We start from the raw sequence: 24,478 nt of genomic DNA, 5'->3' as shown, positions 1-24,478 counted from the left end.
TGATGTTCAGGCACTGCAGAAGAGAAAGGTCTCAATCAGGGCTGCTCTTATCAGCAGTGTCTCCATCTTATCCAGTGTTTGAAACTCCCATTGTTCTAGGCGCATTTTGCAGCAGGGGATTTCATTAGCACAAACAGTTTCTGAGGTCTGGGCACAGTACTGCACTTAAGATTTCAGATTAAAACTGCAGAGTGGAAGGGGGGGAAGTAAAGGAAAAGGAAAGGAGGACCTTTTTCTGCCTCCCCACTTCTCCCCTACTCTCTGAAGACTGGAGAAGAGACCCTCATAAGAATATTAGGGGGGATGGGCAGGGGAAGGACTAGACCATGTGAAAATTGTAGCTCTGTGAGGGGATTTGGGGAGTTAAAAGTACTTGTTTGGGATTGGACAGTGCCCTTCAGTATTTTCTCTCTCTCTCTCTCTCCTACCATTCCAGATATTACTTTCCAAACCAATTACTTTGCATGGGAGAACCCTGGGATTGGCAAATACTTGACTGCCATGGCTGTACAGGGGCTTGTGTTCCTCATCCTCCTCTTCCTCATTGAGACCAACATGCTTTGGAGACTGAAGAACCTTGTCTGCAACGTGCATCGGAGGCGGAAGTGGGTAAGGATTTCCTGGAAGGAAGAAGTGTTCCTGGGTTGACAGAATTGTAAGCCAAGCTTCCCAGTGGGCTGTGTATACAGTGTAAGATATTCATCAAGCTACAGAGTCACAAGGCAGAACCAGCTGGAAAACAAACCAAGCTTCAGAGAAACAATTCTGGGTGGTTAAGCTGTAGTTGAGTAAACAAACCATGGCTTAGTATTATGTGTGAACCAGGCTAATTACTTGTTCAGCTGTGCCAGAATCTTGCATTATTGCAGTATGCTCATCGTCTATTTTCTGTTGGCTTTTTCTACAACAGGTGATGCTGCTGAACAGAGTCCCCGTCCTTCCAGAAGACCGGGATGTTGCAGATGAGAGGAAGAAGGTTTTGGAGTCACCAACAGCATCCCTTTCATCACTGAATAGTCCCTTAGTCATCAAGGAGCTTACCAAGGTAAACGTCTGGCCCTCCTATGTGGTTTCTAAAGCTTAGCCTCTCTTTGAAGATATTGTTGTTGTTGTTGTTTAATTTTTATACCTCTTACATGCCAAAATGGCTTCTAAGCAGTTTACCAGTATAAAATCAATTGTACTATGCTATACGCCAGGCTTCCTCAGCCTCGGCCCTCCAGATGTTTTGAGACTACAGTTCCCATCATCCCTGACCACTGGTCCTGCTAGCTAGGGATCATGGGAGTTGTAGGCCAAAAACATCTGGAGGGATGAGTTTGAAGAAGCCTGCTATACACAATAAAACAAACCAGTTAAAAAGCATAGCAATAAAAACAGCTTAAAACAACTACAACAATTAAGTCAGGAAGTTCAAATTCAGAGGAATGTTTTCCTGAAATGTGTGTATTCAGGACCCGGCAGAATCCCAATACCAATGGGGGCCTCTTGAACAGGGAGGGCATTCTGCAACACTGGTCCTGTCAGTGAAAAAGCCCAACACCATGCGTGTTAAATGTGCTTTAAAGGTATGGTGTAGATGTGACCAAATCAGACCATTTTCAAGGCTGTAAGACTAGCCAGGCTCCAACAACCACAACATGACCACTATTCTCATTTATTTATACTCCCAGTTGGAGGCAATGTGAGATGATTGTTTGCTGTCTTGTCCTCCCAACTTCTGGAGGAAGTCCCATTTCCAAGTGGAGAGATACCAGTAGAGATTGGTCCACTAGGGCAATTGGGGCACTGCCCCACCAACTTCAATATGCCTTCAGCCACCTCCCACCACTTCCCCACCCAGCTTCTTCCAATCAAGGGGTGGCTCTTCCTGTTACTCTGGCTCCACCTGCTGTTGGTCTCCCTGCCTTCCACCCTTCCAGTCCCAGTGGGCACCAGTCACACAAGTTATGGCATCACTTCTTTGGGAGGAATGAGGAGGAGCCATCTTGCAACCCAGCAGTTTGTCTGTTTGTTTTGCTCTTCCAGGTGTACAGCAACAGGGACTCATGCCTGGCTGTGGACAGAATATCCTTGGCAGTCAACAAAGGGGAGTGTTTCGGGCTTCTTGGCTTCAACGGGGCAGGGAAGACCACCACCTTCAAGATGCTGACAGGGGATGAGAGCATCACATCGGGAGATGCCTATGTGGATGGCCACAGCATCCTGGCCAACATCAAAAAGGTAAGGGTTGAAACAGTAGGAAGAGCCCTGCTGGATCAGGCTAAAGACCTTGTCTCAATTCAGCATCCTGTCGTCAAAGTGGCCTCTGAGATGTCTCTGGGAAACCACAAGCCTTGCATGAGAGAGCCAGTGTGGGTTAGAGAGATGGGCTAGAATCTCAACTCTGCCATGAAGCTCACTGGGTGAGAGTCACGGCCTCTCAGGCTAACCTACCTCACAGGGTTGTCAAATGAGGAGGGCAAGGCCATGTATGCCACCTTGAGTTGGGGGGGAGGTAGTATGTAAATGCGATACATAGATAAATAAATACAATGAGCGCATTAGCACTCTCCCTACTTGTGATCCCTGGAAACTGGTATTTAGAGGCATATTGCCTCCGACAGTGAAAGCAGAACAAGGCCACCATGGCTAGAAACCATTGATAAGTCTTATCCTCCATGAATTTGTCCAGTCGTTTTTTCCAAGTTGTTGTTCTGTTCTGCAGCTCCTTCTGCTTTATACAAACAAACTGGATTCCTTAGTTTTATTTGTCACCAGACCTGCACCCCCTCCAAACCCTGGAACCAACCCTATAGTCGCTGGTGGGTGCCAGGCTCTGTGGCCTCCCTGTTTCACATTCAGGGCTTCTCTCTTCGAAGCTCAGATTAACAGAAGCAAACTAGAACAGCCTGGATGACCTTCATCAAGGGCAGGTCCAGAAGTGGCTGTTTTGAGTTTGGTAGGGCACTGAAACCATCAATAGGGAGGTTCTCGGGCAATTCTGTTGACTTTGGTCTATCGTTTACATTCAGGTCCAGCAGCGGATTGGCTACTGCCCTCAGTTTGATGCCCTTTTGGATCACATGACCGGGAGGGAGACCTTGAGCATGTACGCCCGGCTGCGAGGAATCCCCGAGCGCTACATTGGCAGCTGTGTGGAGAACATGCTCCGAGGCCTGCTCTTAGAGCCACATGCGAACAAGCTCATCAGGACTTACAGGTGAGGCAGAGAGATGCTGGCTTCCAAAGCTCAGCCCCCTGCCGTGGGTCCAGTCCAGAGAGTCCTCACCACACAGTTGTACAGGCACCAGGTTGACCCACCCCAGTTTGAGCTGGAGAGCTTTCCTCTCGCTCTTGTGCAGTTCCTGTTCGTTTCAGAGAGGCTTGTGCAGGAGAACTTCTCGAGGGAATGTGTCCCCCCCCCCCCCGGGACAAGAGTTGCTTGCCTCCCACCCCCTGTTCCTCCTCACGCAGCTGCTCGTTAAAAAAAAAGAGAGAAGGGGTAATCCTAGCTGCCGATTCAAAGATTCATTTAGTGTCTCGACCCAAGTCCATTGTTAATGGGTAAATCGTGGGTGAAGGCAGCCAGGGCAGAACGATCCCTTGATGGCTTTGTAGCAGGCAAAGTCCATTGATACCTTCTCCTTCCACAGCGGTGGCAACAAGCGGAAACTGAGCGCGGGGATAGCCCTGATTGGTGGCCCCCCTGTCATCTTCCTGGATGAGCCCTCCACCGGCATGGATCCTGTTGCCAGGCGCCTACTGTGGGATGCAGTTGCCAGGACGCGGGAGTGCGGGAAGTCCATCATTATCACTTCACACAGGTTGGGACCATTTTCTTAGCCTGCACTAGCATGGTGAGAAGGGAAGGGGTATCGAGGGAGAAAAGGGGCAGTGCTTATTCAACCCACTGAAAATTAATGAAAGACACTTTGGGCTCCAGTACACCTATTATTTCAGAAATCTCCTCTAGCACATCTTCCCCAAATCTGTATGCATGTTTGCACGACCACTGCATGTTCCATGGCTTGTATGTTCGTTTTAACATAATTTGGTTTGAGTTACTTTTTGGGTTTTCTTTTTTTAAAAAATAGTGACTATAAGTATTTATATCCTTGTCTCCTTTCAACAGCATGGAAGAATGTGAAGCTTTGTGCACCCGGCTGGCCATCATGGTGAATGGGCAGTTCAAATGCCTGGGGAGCCCACAGCACCTGAAGAGCAAATTTGGCAGTGGGTACACCCTGCTGGCAAAAACCCACAGCGATGATGAGGACAACCTTCAGGCCTTCAAAACATTTGTGGAGAAGACTTTCCCAGGTACGTACAGACAAGCTCATGAGGACCTAAATCATAATAATTAGGGTGCCGGGAAATTAAACAATTCTCTTTTTTTATGTAGTCAAAGGAGTTTTAGTTAAACAATCAGTTGACTTTGTACAAATTTTACTATACAAATGTGTTTGAATTTGCGTATGTATTTGCATACATTTGCATGTGACTTAAGTGATTCTGAAGCAAGATGAAACACATGCGTGTTGTCTCATACCAACATTGCCTTAGAAGAGGGCATTCTTTCTATTGTGTGAGAGAAGGGGAGATGCCTCCATCCATTTTTAATAAAGCTTTACAATATATAAATAGCAAATGCAGTAAAGAATGCTTAAGCATATGGTATTAAATAAATGATTGAACATGGATTAATTGCTCATTTTCAGATGGAACTACTGTGTGTGTGTGTGTGTGTGTAAGCAGTTTGTATGTGCTTTATATTAAACTAAATATTTAAAAATCTGCCTCCTGAATAATTGGGAGAATCTTTTTAGCTGTTTAAATGTTTTTGAATCAGTTTTGTATAATTAATTGATCAAACGTTATTGCTTTGTTTATGATCCTTAGGATTCACTTAGGGCTTTTGAGAGTTAAAAGCACTCATCACGTGAAATCGACTTTGTTTGTTTATTTATTTATTTATTATTTATCTATCTTGTAAATCTTTATGACAACCCTATAAGGCTGGTCTGTTTTACCTTCATATTTGGGGTTGGAAAGCTTAAGCTGGGAGATTGCAGGATGGGGGGGGGGGCATTGTTTCTGTCTCCAAAGGCCACTTGGGGAATGAATGGCAGCCTGAAGCAGAGGCTTCCTGATTTGTAGCTCAGCATCTTAGCTACACTTGTCTGTAGCTCCTCTCCTCCTCACCACCAAGCAGCTTGAATGCCAGTGGCTGGGAATCACAGGTGGCCAGAGTGCTGCTCTGAACAGGTCCTTCCTGCTGGCTTTCCATCGAGTCATCAGCTTAGCCACTGTGAAAACAAGATGTGGGACTGCATGGGCCATTGGCCCGATCCCAGCAGGAATTTTCTGGTGTTATTATGCTGGCTATATATCTCTGCTTCTCCTCTTCCAGGGAGCATCCTGAAGCATGAACATCAGAGCATGGTCCATTATCACCTCACCAACAAGAACCTCAGCTGGGCACAGGTAAGGGCTGAAGGGAATCTGCTGGTGGGCTTGAGCAGTGGCCATCTCTGAAGGCCCACCTAAATGTCCTCCTTATTGTCCATTCATGATAATTTTCAGGGGTCCTTGGGGGGGGGCAGGGTTGCTAGACCAAAGGTGGGGAAGCTTTTGCAGCCCGAGGGCCACATTTCCACCTGGAAAAACTTCTGAGGGCCAGAAGCATTTTCCTCTGCCCTCTTGAGCTTGGGGTGGTGGTGCAGGAGATAGCATTCTCTGTAGCAGCCCCTAAGTTGTGGGAGTCCTTCATTATACAGCTCCTGGCTTTTGACACTTGAGATTTCTGCTTGGCAGGGGGTTGGACTCGATGGCCCTTGTGGTCTCTTCCAACTCTATGATTCTATGAGATGAATATTATTAGGTCTCAATTTCTTAAAATTTCTGTGATTCTAAGTTGCTTTCGTTGTCACCCACCCTGGGTGAAGGGTAGGTGATTAATAATAATACTATCTATCTATCTATCTATCTATCTATCTATCTATCTATCTATCTATCTATCGTCTATCTATCTCTTTATTTATACATACATACATACCCTGCCCATCTGGCTGGGTTTTCCCAGCCACTCTGGGCGGCTCCCAATAGAATATTAAAAATAGAATCAAACATTAAAAACTTTCCATGACATCTGATGGGATGGCATTCCACAGGGTAGGCACCACTGCTGAGAAAGCCCTCTGCCTGGTTCCCTATAGCTTCACTTCTCACAGTGAGGGAACCAACAGAAGACCCTTGGAGCTGGACCTCAGTGTCAGAACAGAACGATGGGGGTGGAGACGCTCCTTCAGGTATACTGGGCCGATACTGTTTAGGGCTTTAAAGGTCAGCACCAACACTTTGAATTGTGCTTGGAAACGTACTGGGAGCCAATGTAGGTCTTTCAGGACCAGTGTTATATGGTCTTGGTGGCCACTCCCAGTCACCAGTCTCACTGCCGCATTCTGGATTAGTTGTGGAGTTTCCAGGTCACCTTCAAAGGTAGCCCCATGTAGAGTGCATTGCAGTAGTCCAAGCGGGGGATAACTAGAGCATGCACCACTCTGACGAGACAGTCTACTGGCAGGTAGGGTCTCAGCCTGTGTACCAAATGGAGCTGACATGGAATTGAACTGCGCCTCCATGGACAGCTGTGAGTCCAAAATGACTCCCAGGCTGCACACCTGGTTCTTCAGGGGCACAGTTACCCCATTCAGGACCAGGGAGTCCTCCACACTAGCCCACCCCCTGTCCCCCCAAAACAGTTCTTCTGTCTTGTCAGGATTCAGCCTCAATCTGTTAGCCACTATCCATCCTCCAGCCAAACACTCACACAGGACCTTCACTGCCTTCACTGGTTCTGATTTAAAAGAAAGGTAGAGTTGGGTATCGTCCGCATACTGATGAACACCCAGCCCAAACCCCCTGATGATCTCTCCCAGCAGTTTCATATATACGTTAAAAAGCATGGGGGAGAGGACAGAACCCTGAGGCACCCCACAATTGAGAGCCCAGGGGTCTGAACACTCATCCCCCATCACCACTTTCTGGACACGGCCCAGGAGGAAGGAGTGGAACCACTGTATAACAGTGCCCCCAGCTCCCAGCTACTCTAGACAGTCCAGAAGGATTTTATGGTTGATGATATCAAAGGCCACTGAGAGATCCAGCAGAACTAGGAACCAGCTTTCACCTTTGTCCCTAGCCCGCCGGAGATCATCAACCAGTGCAACCAAAGCAGTTTCATTCCCATGATGAGGCCTGAATCCCGACTGGAAGGGGTCCAAATGGTCTACATCTTCCAGGCGTGCCTGGAGTTGTTCAGTAACCACCCACTCAATCACCTTGCCCAAGAATGGAAGATTTGAGACTGGGCGATAGTTGGCCATATTGGCCGGGTCCAAAGATGTTTTTTTAAGAAGCGGTTTAATGAACGCCTCTTTCAGTGGGTCTGGGAAGGCTCCCTCACAGAGGGAAGCATTCACCACCCCACAGAGCCCATCACCCAGCCATTCCTGGCTCTCTTTTATGAGCCAGGAGGGGCAAGGATAGGTTTCACTTGTCCAAGCAGCCTGTCCACATCCTCAGAGGTAACAGATTGGAATTGATCCCACGCAACTTGACTAGACAGGACTCTAGCACTCTCCCACCCCAGCCCTGCTCTCTACCTCCTTCCGAATCTGAGCGACTTTATTTGCAAAATAATTGCAGGAGATCTTGGGGTCCTTTTCGGGCCCTGATGGCAAAGGTGGTTCCATTAGATTGCAAACCACCTAAAAGAGTCTCCTGCTGCTGTTTTCTGCAGATGCAATAGAGGCAGTGAAGAAGGTCCTTTTCACTGTCGCTATCGCCACTTGGTAGGCTTGACATTGTGCTCTAATCTGTGTCTGGTCCGATTCAGAATGAGTTTTCCACCACCAGCACTCTAGCCATCTCAGCAATTGTTTCATCACCCTAAGCCCTGGACAAAACCACGGGGCTATCCAGGCTCCATGCAGTTGGAGAGGGCGCTTTGGAGCCAGACAGTTGATAGTTCTGGTTAACTCCGCATTCCAGCAAGCCACCAGGGAATCAGGTGAAAGGCCACCAACATGGGATAAAACATCCCCTACCATATTATGGATGTTACAGTAAGAATAGATTATAGTAAGAGGAGGTGCTGGCTTGTTCTTGGGGAGAAGGGAAGATCTTGGAAAAGCAACCCAAGGCCTCTTACAAACCTTTCAAAAGCGCTGCTTGAAGGAAGGTGCTTCCCTCCTCAGCCTCTCACCAAGATTTTGCTGTCTCCTTTCTCCCAGGTGTTCGGGGCACTAGAGAAAGCCAAAGAGAAGTACTGCGTGGAGGATTATTCCGTCAGCCAAATCTCCTTGGAGCAAGTCTTCATGAGCTTCACCCGTTTCCAGCACTACACAGAGGATCAAGGGAAATGAGGCGGAGCCCCTCTGCCTGCTCCGCACGGACTGACCCTGCTGCCTATACATAGTATATATAGAGACAGTAATTTATATTATCAGCCATGTCTTCAACAATGCATCAAAAGGACAGACATTCTCAACGAAGCGGGGGGGGGGGCAGGCGAGATCTCCTGCTCTCCACAGTGCCGGGATCAAGAGGAAGAGCATGCATGATGTGTGCGTGTGCGTGTGTGTCATGGTGTACGTCTGCATGCGGCGAGGCATGGGAAAGAGCAGCAAAGGGCTGCATCTCAAGGCAGCACAGCCAGCCTGTGGGTCTTAACTAGCTCTCCCTCCGCCTTTAAGCCAACCAGAGAGGACAGTGTTGCACCACCACGCAGGTAATGCACTCCTGGTGCTGGGATGACTGGTGGACCCTGTCTTTTGCATCCTCTCCTCCAGGACTTCCACTGGGTCAACATCTATGTCATTGGCCCAGTGTGCCTCTGCAAATGAGGCACTGGCAACGCACACGTCTGTCTGTCTGCAGCCCATGTCTGTATGAGGAAACAAAACGTCCCCCGTGTGGCGTATCCGTCCAGCCCGACTTCCTTTTCGCCACTCGCTTTCCTCAGGTGGAGCGAGACGAGGAGGGCAGCATGCAACCGGTCACGGTCCCCACCTCACTCTGGGGTTCCCATCAGATCTGGGATCATTTATTTATTTTCCACAAGGTGCCGGGGCGGGGGGGAGATAATGCATTTTGCTTTTCAGACAACTGTGAGGCTGAGTTTAGCATAGTAGGAATCCCACGGGCACCACCCTTGCACATTCCTTCATCCATGTCACTAACCTTAAATGTTCATAGAGAATCTCCTTCGAGGTGGTTTTGCTGTAGTTTAGAGCAATGTTCTTCAACCTTTGGTCATCCCCAGATGTTGTTTGCTTATGCTTCCTATCACCTGCAGGGATATGAGCAAGCTGGAAGATGAGTAGAGAAGGACAGCCAAGATGATAAAGATACCAAGCCTTACGAGGAACGGTTGTGAGAGGTTGTGGGTAGGTTTAGCCAGGATAAGAGGAAAGGGAGAGGAGATATGACAGCCACCTTCAAATATCTAAAGGGCTGCCACGTGGAAGAGGGAGCAAGCTTGTTTTCTCCTGCTCCAGAGGGTAGAACCCGAACCAATGGATCCAAATTACAAAAAAAGAGATTCTGACTAAGAACTTTCTGGCAGTAAGAGCTTATTCAGCTACTTCAGAAGGTGCTGGGCTCTCTTTCTCTGGAGGTTTTTAAACAGAGGTTGGATGGTCATCTGTCAGGGATGATTGAGTTGTAACTCGATGACCCTTTGGGTTCCTTCCAACTCTACAATTCTTCAAATCTATGATCCCTAACCATTAGTTAAGCTGGCTAGGGATGGTGGGAGGCAGAGTCCAGCACCATCTGGGGACCAAAGGCTGAAGAGAGCTGATTTAGAGAACTAGCCAAAAGCTTCCATCAGCCACGGATCATGGGAGAGTTCTCTGCTGTATGAAATCCTAGCCAATTGCAAAGAAGTGGAACTACCACTTGGCAGCCTGGCATTTTGCCTGTGTATGCTCCAGGACCAACTAATCATGTGCTCTGTTACGGCTTGATTCTGGACCCAGGTGGGGACATTGTTCTGCACTTTTGGGGTTTGTAGCAGCCAAGTCAGCCTTGCAGAAGCGGAGGCTGTTGTCAGGTGGAAGCATCTCCGTGTCCTCCTCCTCCTCTGAAATCTGGAAAGAATAGGCCGTGAAGGTGTTGGTGACAGGCGGCAACTTATATTAAGGTGCTCTGCTGGAACCAGGGCTTTTGAATCCCTCCAAGAAGTTGGAGTGAAGAGGAAGTTCACGCCCAGTTTCAAGGTGCGCACCTGCAGCTGCCAAGGTGCTCACCTGCACTGTAGGATATGTTCTGTTGTAGTGCTGCTTTTGTCTCAACAAATGACCAGGATGTGTTCCCACTTAGGGCCAGCTTAGCCCTTGGTTCCCCAGAATGAAGGATGTTCCCAATGCAGGGCAGGGGAATCCTGAGACTCTCCAAATGCCTCATCGACCCCAGTTCCCATCATCCCAAAACCGTTGGCCATGCAGGCAGGAGGTGATGGGAGCTGCAGCCCAAGAACATTAGGAAGACAGGCTCCCCATGACAGCCTTATCACCTCTGTTAGGGTGAGTTAGCACATTCCCCTTGGGGGAAAAAATGAGAGAAATCCCACCATGTCTTAGCAGACATTATTGTGGTTTTCCCTTGCTTTCCCCACATGGGGGCGCCTTATAGAAATCACCATGTTAAAACCTGCCTTTTGTATTGCATTGAGGAAAGATTAAGGAACAGAGTGAAGGGTCCTAGCAAGGGGTTATTCTGCTTGTCCAAATGGGGAACTCTGGAGACTAGCGTTTTGTAGGGCCAGGTGTGCTGCAGCCCAAGTGCCCATCCCGGCAATTTTTTTAAAAAAATCCTGCCTTAGATAAATGTGGGCCTAACTGCATGCACCTGTCAAGACTTGAACAGCACCTGCTAACTAAGCATCTGCTCTGCACTGAGCCCTCTGTATGCTGCTTGCTAGATCACCAAAAAAACAAAACCCACCCAAATCTGCAGCTCCAAGTTGGGCAGAGGGGAACCCAGCAAAAAAACAACAACAAACCCTTCCATTTTGCCCCTCCTTTAATGCATCCTATTTTTGCCAAGGCAATGGTGGCAGTTGCAGTGCTCAAGGTTTTAATGAGACTCGGAGATTGTCAGCAGATCAGGCAGGAAGTGGCCTAGTTCTTCATTCCCAGGCCCTCTAGCAAGGAGATAATTCCTGGCCACCAACCCTTAGCCATTGGCTAGTCCTTGTTGGATTCATGCATTTCCTTGCACCTGCAGCCGAGTAAAATTTGATATCTGGAAGAGAATTCCACATCTGCAGAATCCTTAATTTGCATTACCATAAAACAACATTTTGATCCCTTAGTGCTCCAGAAATAAGCTTGGAAATGCAATTGAAATACCAGAAGACGTGTGACGGGCTATGCAGGCCCCCCAGTTCTGAGGGGGTGATGTTTCTAGTGCTCTTCATAATTCGTCCCTGCACATGGCTTAGCAGAAGTGGAATGAAATAGCCAAACGTAGGCACATTGATGTAATACATCTAGATGTGTTAGCTATGCCTGTCATTGGAGCAGAATCTGGGTCTTTTAGGCACACAGTGGTCCATCTGCCCCCGTTCTTCTTATACAGGGAATTCCATGGAGGCGATGGCCATGATTCCTAATCATGTTTGGTGCCAGAAAAGTACTCCTTCAAACTACACTACTTAAGGCAGTTGTGCACTTGCCTTCAGTTGGCTTAAAAACTGACAGCTGCCTGAATGGGTTCTTCAGGCCAAGGAGAATTGGACCCCTCTTGATATGGACGTGTGTATTGCCAATCTTTGAGGAGCTAGCCATCTGCATACTGGTTAGCTGATCCTGGAGTGGAAGCGATCAGGTTTCTGGAGGTGGAAAAGAGGGAGGAGCCAGTACTTTATTCTGGGGTTACTTTGTGCTTGTAGTTGTTTGTCAACGGGTTGCACTGTAGGACCAGTATGAAGATGGTCTGTGCTCTAGAAAGTGTGTATCTGCAGACCAACATCCCTGGTTGTGATTGTATCACATTGCTTAAAGAGTTGGAAGACAGAGGGCTAATTTTGCCACTCAACAGCCTTGTGTGTGGCATTGTGGATTGTTGTTTTCAAAACTTCTCATGGCCCTTTTAATAACTGTGATGTCATGTGGCCACAATTTTAAACAGAGGTTGGAGGGCCATCTGTCATGGATGCTTTAGTTGAGATTTCCTGCATTGCAGGGGTTTGGACTGGATGACTCTTGGGGTCCCTTCCAACTGTACAATTTTATAATTCTGTTATTATTTAAATAAGAGTTCTGGTTGCTGCGTCCCACAAAAGGCTATTCTAGTACTGGGAAAGGTGCAGAAACAGGGGTGAGATTATCACGGTGTGGGTAGAGCACTTCCCTGCATCAGGTTGGCCACCGGGGCTCTTCAGAATAACCCAACTATGCATTTTCCAAGGGGTGCCTTTGGGTCACCCCCGGGCACAAGTCGAACTGCCCTAGGTGCATCCAAGAGTTCTGTGCATTGTGTGCATCGTTTGCTTAGCCTCTTCCATGTGGCAGAAACCCAATCCTATGATGTCTGTGAGCAAATGGGGTGGAGGGGGGAGCTAGTCGGTCCTTTCTATCACCACCCCTGCCTTTGGCTTACAAAGCCACCCACTCAAGAAAGGCGCTTCAAACTACTTATTTCAGGTGGTGCATGTTCCTTGTTGTCTTCCTTTTTAAGAGTGTATTAGTGGTGTCCTTTTTTTGTCCGTTTCCAGTGCTTTGTCTCTATTTTCCGTGTTCAATCACATTCCGTCCAGTTTGGCCAAGGCCAGCCTAAGGTGCCACTCCTCCTAGTGAACCCAGGCACAGTCCACCAAGAGGTTCTCCTGCACAAGCCATGGCTTGCATGCACAACATACGTTTTAAAATGCATTGCTTCCCTCCAGGAATCCTGGGAGCTGTAGTTTAATCCTCATGGAGCTCCAATTCCCAGCAACTGCTGTTCCCCAGATCCTTTGGGGGAAAGCCATGCTCTTTAAATGTATGGGGTTGTTGTGGCCTCTCTTGACATGGAGATGCTCAGTCCGCCTGTCTTATCCCCCACTCCACCGTCCTTGGAAGCATTAAAAATATACCAGAAGCAGCAGCCACCTCACCTAACCTAGACAGAGCCAACACCAGGTTCAGCTGCTCATTACTTGGTGCAGGCCTTAGCTGAAGTTTGCAAGGTTCATTGGTGGAGAAGCAGCTCCCCTTTTGCAGGGAGAGCCAGTAGAGGACTGTGCAGGTGCTTCTTTGCTCCGTTGCCTTCCTTCCCTCCTGGGCCCCTGGGCCTTTTTTTGCACACACCCCCAGGTGCTTTCTGGCGAACAAAAGAGTTGCAAAGCCAAAGGGAAACTCTGATCTGCTTCAAGCAGATTGGAGAACAGCCTTTGCTCTTAATAAGGGCTGATCCACTTTCAGAACTGCTTCAGGTTTTTACAGACACTCAACACTGGCCTTTCTAGGCAACAGCAGAGGTTGCTTCATTTGGGCATACTGGGCGCTGCCTCGTCAACTTCTGCCAAGCTCCAGCTGCCAGCCTTCTTACTTCATCCAGCCCAGCAAGGTGGCACAGCCTGCCAGCTTCCTCCTACTCCTCTGTCGCAGTGTTGGCCCTTCTAGAACTCTGCAAAGAGGAGGAAGCGGACAAAACTAGAATGCCTGTCCTTTGGCTCCCCCTACTGTTGGGCTCCCTGCCTTCTGCCCTACCAGCCCCAAAGGGCTGCAACCACCACTATTTATAAGCATGTGGCAGTCACCCACCAGGTCCTCTATAAACAGTGGATATTTGCCAGGGAGCTGGTGCATCTAACTGGTGCAAGTCTTCAAGTGTTATGTGGAATGTACCTTTTATGGAGGGGGTGGGTTCACTCTTGCTTGGTCCACTTTTTGCTTTACCATACACTAAACTCTGCAGCTGTTCCCCTCCCCTGGGACCCCCCCCCTGCTTGTCCATCCACATGGGATCTAGATCTGTGGTTTTATAAACCTCTCTGGGTTTCTTGAGGAACCTTATTCAGTAGGCCTTCCTCAGTGAGATCACTAATGGCCAACAGGCTTCCTTGGAAGGTGGCTCACCTGCTATTAGCAATATCCCTGTGCTACCACAGAGGACTTTGAGGTGTTTCTCCCTTTTTTATTTCATTGGTTCTGCCCCTGCACATCGCAGTTGATGTGAATGGCAGCAGAACCCTGAAATAAATAAGTGAAGCAGAGGGTGGGGGGGTGTCCCCACTATGTTCCCAGGTATGCACTCAGTTACTTCACAGGGGCAATGGTGAGGCTTCCATGCAAGCAGACTGGTTCCCTGAGGATCAGGAGTTTTGACAACCACTGCTTTAGATGTCTCGAGAGTGTAAAATAGTCACAGTTTTGTTGTTTTCAGTACTTTGACTTACACAGCAAATCCCTTCGTCTTGCACAAGTCACTGCATTTTTGCACAATTGTATGTGTGTGTGTTTATGGATCCAGTTTGTGCTCTGAAATTTCTCAGGTCTGTTGTTGCACCAACCCCCCAAACACAACGTACTGAAATGTTTTTGCTGTAAAGGCAAACAGAACCAGCGGAGATCGCCTCTTGCTGCTTTTGGTCACATGACGACAGTGGCAAACTGAGCACTAATCAAAACTACGAAAGCCACCCATTAGGTATTGCATCCTCCCAATGTATGTGCCCCTTTTCTGATTCCCCTCCCCCCAATATTTCACTTTTTATTTGTATTGGGTTTTGTGTGTGTGTGTGTGCGCGCCTGCCTATGAAAATACATTTTTAAACACTAAGGAGGATACAGGGACTTCTGAAAGGGAGGGGTGCAGGATTAGTCCATGTCTCAGACATGTGAGTGTGTGTCCATCTGCTCTTCAATGGCTCTTATGTACTGCAGTCAGTTGTAGTGGTGACATTTTCCCCCATCTCAAAAAATAAACTGGATTTTCAAAATAATGACTCTGCATTTTCCCCCTGTCATGGTAGATGGGGGGGGGGGTATGTATCTGTGTGTGTGCAAGCACATGCATACACACCGACATCCCAGAGAGTGTAACATACTTAGCAGGTGTGTGTCTCTGTGTGTGCTGTGCATAACTACATGGCATCAGCTGCTGCTCTGTGAGAATCATAGCTCTGCTCTGCTGCCACAGTTTGGAGGCAGGAATGCCTCTGAGTACCAGTTATTGGAAACCAACAGAAGGTGAGAACTCTCTTGTGCTCAAATGCTGCTTGAGGCATCTGGTGGGCCACTGTGAGAACAGGGTGGTGGGCTAAATGGGTCCTTGGCCTGATCCAGCTAGGAAACCCTGATGTTCCTAAATAGAACAATACAGTGGTACCTCGGGTTACATACGCTTCAGGTTACAGGCACCACTAACCCAGAAATAATACCTCGGGTTAAGAACTTTGCTTCAGGATGAGAACAGAAATCGTGCTCCGGTGGCGCAGCAGCGGTGGGAGGTCCCATTAGCTAAAGTGGTGCTTCAGGTTAAGAACGGATCTCCGGAATGAATTAAGTACTTAACCCGAGGTACCACTGTACCCAAGAACATAGAAACTATCCTCCCCTAAGCTAAAACTTGAAGCAAGAGCAGGACTTTGCACTCTGTGTTGTTCCTGCCTAAGCACTTGTATTACCTCCCAACATGCATGGGGGGGAGGGGAGTTGGATGACGTACAGAGTGAAAAGCAACAATACTGTCAGAAGAGGTAGCTCAGTTGGTTAGAACATGGTGCTGATAACGCCAAGGTTGCAGGTTCAATCCCCTGTGTGGGACAGCTGCATATTCCTGCATTGCAAGGGGGTTGGACTACACGATTCTACATCCCTGCCTTGACCAAACGGCAGCGCAACACTTAGCAGCTGAGGCAAAAGCAAACCTGAATTCCCCTGCGCCACCAGCTCCCCCCTGCCCTTGATCTGCCAGCCAGCAGAACACCACCAGCAAAGGCTTTTGTAATCGTTTCCTTTTTTGCAGGAGTGGCGTCCTTGGCCCGCTCCCAGCCATAATTCCTCCCCACGCAACATGGCCTTGTTCCACTGGCACATTGGTGCTTTTATTGAGAATGCAGTCTTGGCTTTACAGGGCAGCGCTGGCTTTCCAGAGGGTGCCAGCTCCAAGTGGGAGTAGGACAGGGTTGCCAGACCCTCCCCTAAGCCTCCCCCCCAAACCCACGTTGCCATGGCACTTCCAGACATTCAGTCTGTCTGAATCTTCCGGTGGAAAAAAAATCCAGAGCTTCTAAGGAAGCAGTTCGCTGTCGATCACTCTCCTTCCTGCCCCCAAAAGTGGGCTCCAGGGTGGGGGACTGCCAAGGGGTTCCCCATTTTCTCTCTCTTTTCTCTTTGCTTGGACGGGTGCATATTTTCCTTACGGTAAATTTAAAACTTTTTTGTTTTAAGCTTTCTGCATAACCCCTTGTTAAGATCCGTTCTCGATTTTTGCCAGGAACTGTTGGGCCCACCAGTCCTCAAGGTCTATGGGCACAAAATCTGAAAAAGAGAGAGAGAGAGGATTGGGTCCATTTAAGAGCACGCGCAGAACAAAATTCTGCCTGCAAAATCTGAAGGATTAGGCTAAGAAAATATCAAAACTACAGTTTCTCAAAAAGTGTAGGCTAAGAAAATATCAAAACTACAGCTTCTCAAATAACTTAGTTTCTTTTGTTTACAAGAGTCAAACTTAAAATGGCCATAGAAATTAAAACCAATATAAAGTAAAGTAAAAGTTCAGTCATACCTTGGTTGTTGAACACCCTGGAACTTTGATGTTTTGGCTCCCAAACGCCGCAAACCCAGAAGTGACAGTTCCGGTTTGCGAACGTTCCTTCGGAACCCGAACAGGGCTTCCACGGCTTCTGATTGGCTGTAGGAGCTTCCTGCAGCCAATCAGAAGCTGCGATTTTGTTTTCGAACGTTTTGAAATTCAAACGGACTTCCAGAACGGATTCCGTTTGACTTCCAAGGTATGACTGTATATACATAAAAATGCTGTAGAACACAACCTGCCCACAGAAAGAAGGAACTTATTTTGTAACCAACAACCCAATTACTATGCTAGAAACAGGAGACTGAGGGCCTCTCCAGCCTGGAGGGATTTTTATAATAGTGCAAAGACCAGGGTAAAGAGGTGCAATAATCCTGGTAATCATTTCCAGAGGGGATGTTTGTTTAACACCCAATCCCTGTTCACAGGGAAGTCTGGGAACTGTGGTTCTGGAAGTGGACCAGGGGGTCTCCTTGCAATATGTCCTAGTGAACTGAGTAGGGATTCACTAGAATATAGATGCAAATTTGGCATTTTACCACTAAACAATGGCTCTTCTAAGTATCATGGAATGGGGGACAGTGTGCGGGCAAGGGAAGATAGCTGAGAATTATTTTCCAGCTTGGATTTTTTAATCTGAGCCGGGGAAGAATCTAGGGGCTTTAAAGGTTGCCTCTTGGTTCTGAGGATCTGGCTGACATCTCTTGTGTATCCCACGGCACTTGATTCCATGCCACTCCTTGAAGGCAGGCCGCACGCACTTACTTACCTTTCAATTCAGGGCCAGGTGTCTTTTCTGTGTATTGCACTGGACCAGATCTGCTGTCCCCTTGCTGGACGCCATCCAGCTGCTGCTGCACCTGTTGCCAGGCTGGAGGGTAGGAGAGAGGAGGGCACATGAGGAGAGAAGGACACTCCAAAGCAGCAAACCTCATGGAGGCCCCATTTTCTGGCTGACAAGAACTTGAGCTGCTGACGCCTTTCCTGAAGGCGGCTTTGGCCGCTTTGCAGGCCAAAGACTACGTAGCTTTCTGTGGGGAACTAGATCCAGCCTATGGGCCAGATCCTTATCACCCTTTGCCTGTAGATCAAGTTTGACAGGTGGGTGGGGCTGCTCACCTGCCAATCACATGATGTCACAGTGATGTCAGACAGTGGTGGCTAATACCCATTAGGACTGGGAGGGCATTAGCCCAAAAGTAGATGGAGCTAATAACAGGCAGGCATAGCCAACTAATTCTAGATTTGTCCCCATCCTTCCCGCTGAGTTTTACAAAGGCAACATTGAATCTAAGCAGGAGGAGACTTACAGCCAGTGCCACCCTCTGGACCAGTTGGAAAGAAGGAAACAGGAGGTAGAGGCTGGCTGGAAGCAGGCTGGGAGCAGTGCCCCACTTGACCTAATGGACTGACCTTCACTAACATCTGCCGGCTCGTTTTCTTATCCCAGGAGTCATCCAGACTTCCGCTTGTCATGCCACTTTCCTCTGGGGAAACCTGCTCTCTACCACTGAATCAGATCAAACACCAATCTGGTTTCCCGCGAATTAACATTTGCTCCGATTCAGTGGTAAAGAGTGGGTTTTCCCAGGGAACGTCGTGGGGCAGACACATGCTTTCTAGGTACAGGAAAAGAAGGGTAGACGAACCCTTACAATCCATAGAGCAACAGACAGCCCACATTGACTGGTGAGACAGGTGTCGCTGAGGGCCCTGTGAAATTAATCCAACCACTGCCTAGACAGAAGCATCTCCATCCAAGCTGTAAGGAAAACAAACACAGGTTAAAAACCTTGTTCCTGGGCTCAACAGAGCAGCTCACCTACCTTCATACACAAACCGAACATTTTCTTCATGTGCCACGGTGTAGTTTTCCTCTGTGGCCAATGTAGGGGGGGTCATGAGTGGGGGTCTCTTGCCATTTACCCTGTTGAACACGAGCTTTGGAGCTGGGCTGCCAAAACAGAGGCAGAGAATGTTATTCGTCCACAGTCATCATGGTTGTTATTATTCAACCTTTCAAAGCAAAGCATTTGCCAAAAGATGTACAGTGAGGAAACCAGACACACCTCAAATACTACATTCGTTCATTATTATTATTATTATTATTATTAGACTTGTTATGTCTCCAAGTGACTGACACATTAAAGACATAAATCTAAGTACATAATGCAATAAAATCAGAACAAACAATCCCCACAGGAATCTTGGCAGGATGCTAATAACAAACCAACATCATCTCAGTCTGTCAAAAGGCCTGGTGTTAAAAAGATGTCAGTGAAGGTGCCAGGTGGACCTCACTGGGGAGAGCATTCCACAGAAGGGGAAGCCACGACGAGAATGGCCCTTGCCGCTTGTCGCCACTCCCTGTGCCTCCCTTGGAGGGGGAACCTGTTTGTGGTGCTTCCCTGCTCTGCAGTATTTTCTTTCTCCCCAGCTAGGAGAGATTATGTCTATCTTTGTCCACTGCCCAAATAAGGCACAGAAGGATTTGACACCTCCTGTAAGGCTGTTGCTGAGAACAGCAGCCCTGCAACCTGCCCATGGTGAGGGAAGGCAACGCACAATACGTTTATAACACTCCATCTCAGGTGCCCAATAAAAATGGTTTTATTGTTCAGTAAACTGCTGGGCTTACAAAGCAAAACCTGGCCTCGCACCTACCGTAATACTTGCTCGAGGGCAATCAGAGCATCTTAGCTATGGGCAGAGGTGGGTAAGTTATAAATTCTTCAAAAAGATCAGCCGCAGAATAGATTTCTATGGGAACCCTGGTGGTTGCCCCGGGCATTGGGCTCAAGGCGGTGCTGGATTGGGGTGGGGGTGGGGTTCCTGTCATGAGCTATTATACTCAACTATCCACTCAGCTGCTGAGGAAAAAATAGGGCAATCTGCTCATCCAGCATGAATAAATCAAAGATCTACAGATCGCTGCTTGCAGATTTTACAGGGATAAATTGTGTATGTAAAGCAGGGCATTGAAGATTTGAAACAAGGAACAAATAGGTGTGCCAAGGGCATGTAGTGTCTTGAATCCTGGACTAGGAGCTGGCAGACCAGGGTTCAAACTTCCCCTTGCTGGGAATAGTCTCTTGGCCTGACCTACCTTACAGAGTTGTTGTGAGAATGGAAGGGGAAGTGGGGAGAGCCATGTGGTGCCCATTGTATCCTGAAACTGCAGTTGATTTGATAAGGGAACCTTAACAATGTGACAAAATAAGGAATTTGCCAGGCTCCTCCACATAACCCATTTATTATGTTTTCATCCTGATCTGCTTCCACAAAGCTTATGCAGTGGTCAAACTACATCCAGTCTTTATTGACTGTCTATTCTCATTTGCTTTTGGGGTGGTTATATGGCAACGGCCATTCAGCCCACTTTGCTTGTACAGTGGTTTAGGTCTTCCCATTAGGCATTTGTTCACCCCACACTTTTCAATGCATTTCCCCATCACTTTCCTGACTGCAAAAAGCCTGTTTATAAAAATAGGACTTTGCAGTGCTTTAATTGAGCAAACCTTAAACTTATGGCCTGCAACTGAATCCCTGCTGCAAAATCCTAATAGTCTGGAGGCCACCCAAGTTTCCCCCAGCTCATACAAAAAACCCAGAATGTCATACAAGGAAACTCGTTAATTTAATTTTTTTAAAGAAAGAGCTGTCTTTGTGTTCAAGAATGTACTGTATCAAGGATGCAATGCTGAACATCTTCCAAATCCATTAGTTCTCTAGATCAGGAGACTGCAACCGTGACCTGATTGTCCCCAGGCCAAATCCAGCTGTCCCCAAAAATGGAGCAATTGCCACGTTCCTTGCTTTTCCTTCCATGCCCAGTTCACTATCTCTCCCAAATGTTAGGTGCATGGGGAACAGGGAAGGCTGGTGCCCACTGGGGCTCCTAGGGCAAAAGTCAGGGAGCCCAACAGTAGGGGGAGCAAGAGCCAATGAGAGGCGGAGATGAATCATTCTGGTTTGGTCCCCATTCTCCACCTCCTCGCTAAGTTCTACAAGGGCAACATTGAGACTAAAGAGGAAGGAGCTGGCAGGCAGGACCTCCCCCTGGACTGGTTGTAAGTACGGAGGCAGGCAGGTGGGGGTGGCCAAAAGCAGACTGATCTTGATGGAGGCAGGGTCCCATTTGCCCTAATGAACCAGTCTTCACCGAGGGCAAATACAGATTTGGACTCATGCTCCATTTGTGAACAGTGGAATAAACGTGTGTCAGGAAAACTTCCAGGGATAGGTGATCACACTTTTGGGAAAGAGTAAGGATTATTCCCCCATCTCATCCTACTATTTCAACATACGTTTAGGTATGGAGCAAGGATTCTAACCCCATGTTAGTGTATTTTGCATCATCAAAATAATTAATCCAGAATTAACAAGCACACACTTGTGCAAGCCAAGTGGACCATGTCAGGTGAGCTGGGGAAAGCAACAGGGCTGCCAAGACACACCCCTTCATCCCCATTTCCTATGGTACAGGATTATGCCAGTCTCAAAGTTGCCAGTCTCTCTCCTCAGCTCACAGGCTATGCACTCTGAATAGCTACGGTTATCGGTGAAATGGATCTATCGGACCAGGCATGTTGGCCAAATGACACAGATCCCTTTACTTTAAAAAATAAACAAAAATAAGAGCCTATTTTGTTGTGAGTTGTTAATGTTGCTGCTACCTGCATTATGAAATGCAATCAACAAGGAGGATAACTGAAATGAAGAAAGGGCCCAAGCTCAGTGGCAGAGCATCTGCTTGGCATGTGGGTTCAATCCTTGGTTGTGGGTTCAATCCTGGGCATTGCCTGGTAAGGCGGGGAGATATTCCCTGCCTCAACTCCTGTATACACTATCAGTGTTCCTTGACAGAGTAATGCAAGCTCGATCTATCTATCCATCTTGCTGGCTACTATATATTTGGGAAACAGTTTCTCTGTTTTCTGTAGGTTGGGCTGCCTCTCAAGATACTGTCACCAAACTTGGCATGAGGGTTCCCAGTGTGGGGGTGATGTCTTTGCCAACATTTGGACACCAGGCGCCATTCTGAATCAAGATGGCAGACCAAAATGTGACTTTGACATGACTTCACCCAATTTTTGATGGATCGAAACTCACAAATTAACACTATCCATTTAAAAATCAAATTTCCAGGGCTTTCTAAGAAGATCCAAGACGTGTGTGTGTGTGTGTGTGTGTGTGTGTGTGTAGCAGGAAAGTCCTGGCTCTGAGGAGTTCCATCTGGGTTAAATTTCAACAGTAAAAGAGGACGCCACCCAGCAGGCTAATAGAGGCAGAGTTCTCTAGTGGTTGGAGTGCCAGACCACAACTTCAGAGCCTCACCCTCTGTTCCTCAAATCCTTGCTCCTCATAAAGCTCAGAGGGTTGCTGTGACGATAACTTTCCAGTGAAGGATGAGCATGGATATAGCCAAGGGGTGGGGGGCAGAGGTGGGCAGCTGCCCCCCCCATCAAGCAAGACAATAGAAATACTTATCTAACTGACCAAATCACGTTGGTTCTGCCCCCCCAACCCTGGCTACACCCATGAGGGTGAGTAACAAATTTAATTATGATAGGGGAGGGGGGATAAAAATACAAATTTGCCACCTTGAGCCCCTTGGAGGAAGGGTGTGAGCTAAATGCAATAGCCAACAGGATAAATAGAAACAGAGAGTGAAGATGAGCTAGCTTTAACATTAAGGGCTCACAAGATCGGTTCTACAAAACCTCGCGAGCGCACCACTTCCGCGGTTTCCTAGGACGTTTTGCCTCCGAGGGGTCAAGGATGGAAGAGACAAGGATCTCCTCCGCTCCAGATTCCTGCGCCGGCACCAACTCCGAAGGGGGTCCCGCTGGGCTTGGCCCCGCCCCGTCTTTGGGACCCCCTCCTTGGCCCCGCCCCCTTGCAAGGGGGTGTGTCCGCTTCCTCGGCGCTTTCCAGGGGAAAGGTCGCCCGCTGGGCACGGGCTCGCGATCGATCTGGAAACACGCGCGCGCGCCCCCTTCTCCAGCTCCAATGACGTCGCCTCCAAACACCCCCGCCGTGGCGAAGGAGATCCCCTCGCAGCCCAACACGCGCGCGCACGTGCCATTGGCCTCCCTGCTGCACCCAGCGGGCCCTGCGCCCACTCCCACCCGCACAGGCCCACCCCCCCGACTCGCCTCTTACTCGTTCCCTACGAAAGCAGCCCGCCCTCCACGTGGGAGCCATGGGGCAAGGACAACCCCGGTAACCTTTGCACAAGGTCACCTCCCTCCCCCGTCTCCCCCCCCCGCCCCAAACACCGGAGGGCTGCATGCCGCAGCGATGCCTCCCCCCCACTCACGCCCCCTCCCCAAGCAAGTCGGCCCAGGCGGGATGGCAGCGATTACGCACACCCCTCCTCCTCCCCAGGACGGCTGTCACTGGAAGGGCCCAGCAGCAGCAGCAGGAGGAGGAGGCGCCGCATTAAGGAGATCGCCTCGCACGCGGCGCGCAAGGTCACCGCCGCTCCGGATCGTCCTCTCCGGCCGCCCGGGCAGGATTTCCACCACCGCTGCCCAGGCGGCCATTGGGACGCGGCTCCGCGGTCCCGTCCCTGGCTGCGCGTGGGTAGGGGGAACCCCAGGGCCGCCTTCGCTCACCTTGACAGAGGCCACTCGCTGAACTGTTGCTGCTGCTGCTGCCGCCGGCGGCATTTCAGGTCGGCCAGTTTGCTCTCCACCTGCTGCGTGGGACCTGCGCGGGGGAAATCGAGGCAACATCCTTAAGGGGTGGGGGGCTGCGATCGAGCAGGGCCAGGGCAGCGCGGCCTCCCGCCCAGAGGAGCCCCATCAGGCCTGGAGGGAGAGCTGAATGATCGAAGCTTAAAGGAAGGAATACGTCCCCCCCCAACACACACACACACACACACACACACACACACACACACGGATCAATTTTGCAAAGGAAGGAAGGAAGTTTCCCAGAGGCACGGGCTGGGGAGGATACCGGAGGGTCCTGCTCCCTCCTCCCTCCCTCTCAAAGCACAACCAGGTTGGCAGCGGGGGGGGGGGCGAGAGAGGAGGCACTTACGCACATGCAGATTCATCCCCACACATAAACGCCCACCTCCTTGTCCCGTCCTTACCTGTCCTCCGTTGGGTGGCTAACTTGCTAGGTCCCTTAGTGATGGTGTACATCATCTGCGTCTCCAAGCAGCACCAGATGAATGAAATGTGGGTCAAGGCAGGGAAAGGGGGGGGCCGATCTGCCGCACGCGCGCGCCCAACTAGAATAGTTTAGTTTTTAAAAATAAAAAAGTGTGTGTCCTGCACACACAACTTTACATGGCAAGGTGTTTTTTTAACAAAAGCAATAATACATAATCATAATAAGATGCCTCTGTGCGCTCTCCTTTCTCCCCCACGTTGCGCTGATGGTGGTTCCCCTGCAAACCTTCCCAGGTGTTGTTGTGTTGTTTTTGCTGCTGCTGCCGCCTGTTGCAATGGCAAAGTCTTCCCGGCTTGCCTTTGACTTTAACTTCTCGGCGGCGGCGGCAGCTGGACGCGGCGCGGTTCTCCTTTAACTAGGCGAGTGGGAGCGCGAGCGAAGGAGGCATGCCTGCAACACGCCCTCCCGCCCATCGCGCCTCTTAAAGGCGCAGCGAGGCGCTTGGCTCAGCCTGGAGGTCTGCCGATGACGGTGCAAGAACTTTTCGAAGTCAGAGGTC

At 49.0% G+C, this 24,478-nt stretch overlaps 2 protein-coding genes across 4 annotated transcripts in view; one reads left to right on the top strand and one right to left on the bottom strand.

The window, feature by feature from the left end:
- Positions 1–14,977, top strand: part of ABCA3 (ATP binding cassette subfamily A member 3) — a 73,939-nt gene extending 58,962 nt beyond the window's left edge. For both annotated transcript variants that reach the window (XM_081839503.1, XM_081839504.1), the window contains exons 24-31: positions 437–609; positions 911–1,045; positions 2,029–2,223; positions 3,015–3,202; positions 3,636–3,806; positions 4,115–4,302; positions 5,393–5,466; positions 8,277–14,977. In XM_081839503.1, coding sequence (XP_081695629.1) covers positions 437–609; positions 911–1,045; positions 2,029–2,223; positions 3,015–3,202; positions 3,636–3,806; positions 4,115–4,302; positions 5,393–5,466; positions 8,277–8,408 — 1,256 coding nt within the window. In that variant the 3' untranslated portion in view covers positions 8,409–14,977. The remainder of the gene's footprint in view (positions 1–436; positions 610–910; positions 1,046–2,028; positions 2,224–3,014; positions 3,203–3,635; positions 3,807–4,114; positions 4,303–5,392; positions 5,467–8,276) is intronic.
- A 1,078-nt stretch (positions 14,978–16,055) lies between these two features.
- Positions 16,056–24,354, bottom strand: MCRIP2 (MAPK regulated corepressor interacting protein 2). 2 transcript variants are annotated; one of them, XM_081840093.1, is made up of 5 exons: positions 23,897–24,354; positions 23,412–23,505; positions 18,618–18,745; positions 17,561–17,662; positions 16,056–16,517 (listed from the first exon to the last, which is right to left on the bottom strand). In XM_081840093.1, exons 1-5 carry the CDS (start codon positions 23,949–23,951, stop codon positions 16,447–16,449), a joined length of 450 nt encoding a protein of 149 aa, XP_081696219.1. In that variant the 5' UTR covers positions 23,952–24,354; the 3' UTR covers positions 16,056–16,446. The 2 variants fall into 2 exon arrangements, with proteins under 2 accessions (XP_081696219.1, XP_081696218.1); XM_081840092.1 differs by lacking the exons at positions 23,412–23,505; positions 23,897–24,354 and adding an exon at positions 22,515–22,908.
- Between the last annotated feature and the right edge of the window lie 124 nt (positions 24,355–24,478).

This window comes from Podarcis erhardii, assembly GCF_964252035.2.
Source record: "Podarcis erhardii genome assembly, chromosome: 14".
NCBI lineage: Eukaryota > Metazoa > Chordata > Lepidosauria > Squamata > Lacertidae > Podarcis > Podarcis erhardii.
Note: the sequence above shows the minus strand (reverse complement) of the source record. Positions and strands in the feature narration are given on the sequence as shown.

What these genes read in the sequence shown, in the direction of transcription:
- MCRIP2 (XM_081840092.1), bottom strand. Translation starts at nt 22,879, where the DNA reads ATGGCACGTGCGCGCGCGTGTTGGGCTGCGAGGGGATCTCCTTCGCCA. An exon ending in TGTTCGGTTTGTGTATGAAG is followed by an intron (nt 17,663 to 18,617) that starts GTAGGTGAGCTG and finishes CCTACCCTCCAG; the next exon opens with CCTGGCAACAGGTGCAGCAG. An exon ending in ACCTGGCCCTGAATTGAAAG is followed by an intron (nt 16,518 to 17,560) that starts GTAAGTAAGTGC and finishes TCTCTTTTTCAG; the next exon opens with ATTTTGTGCCCATAGACCTT.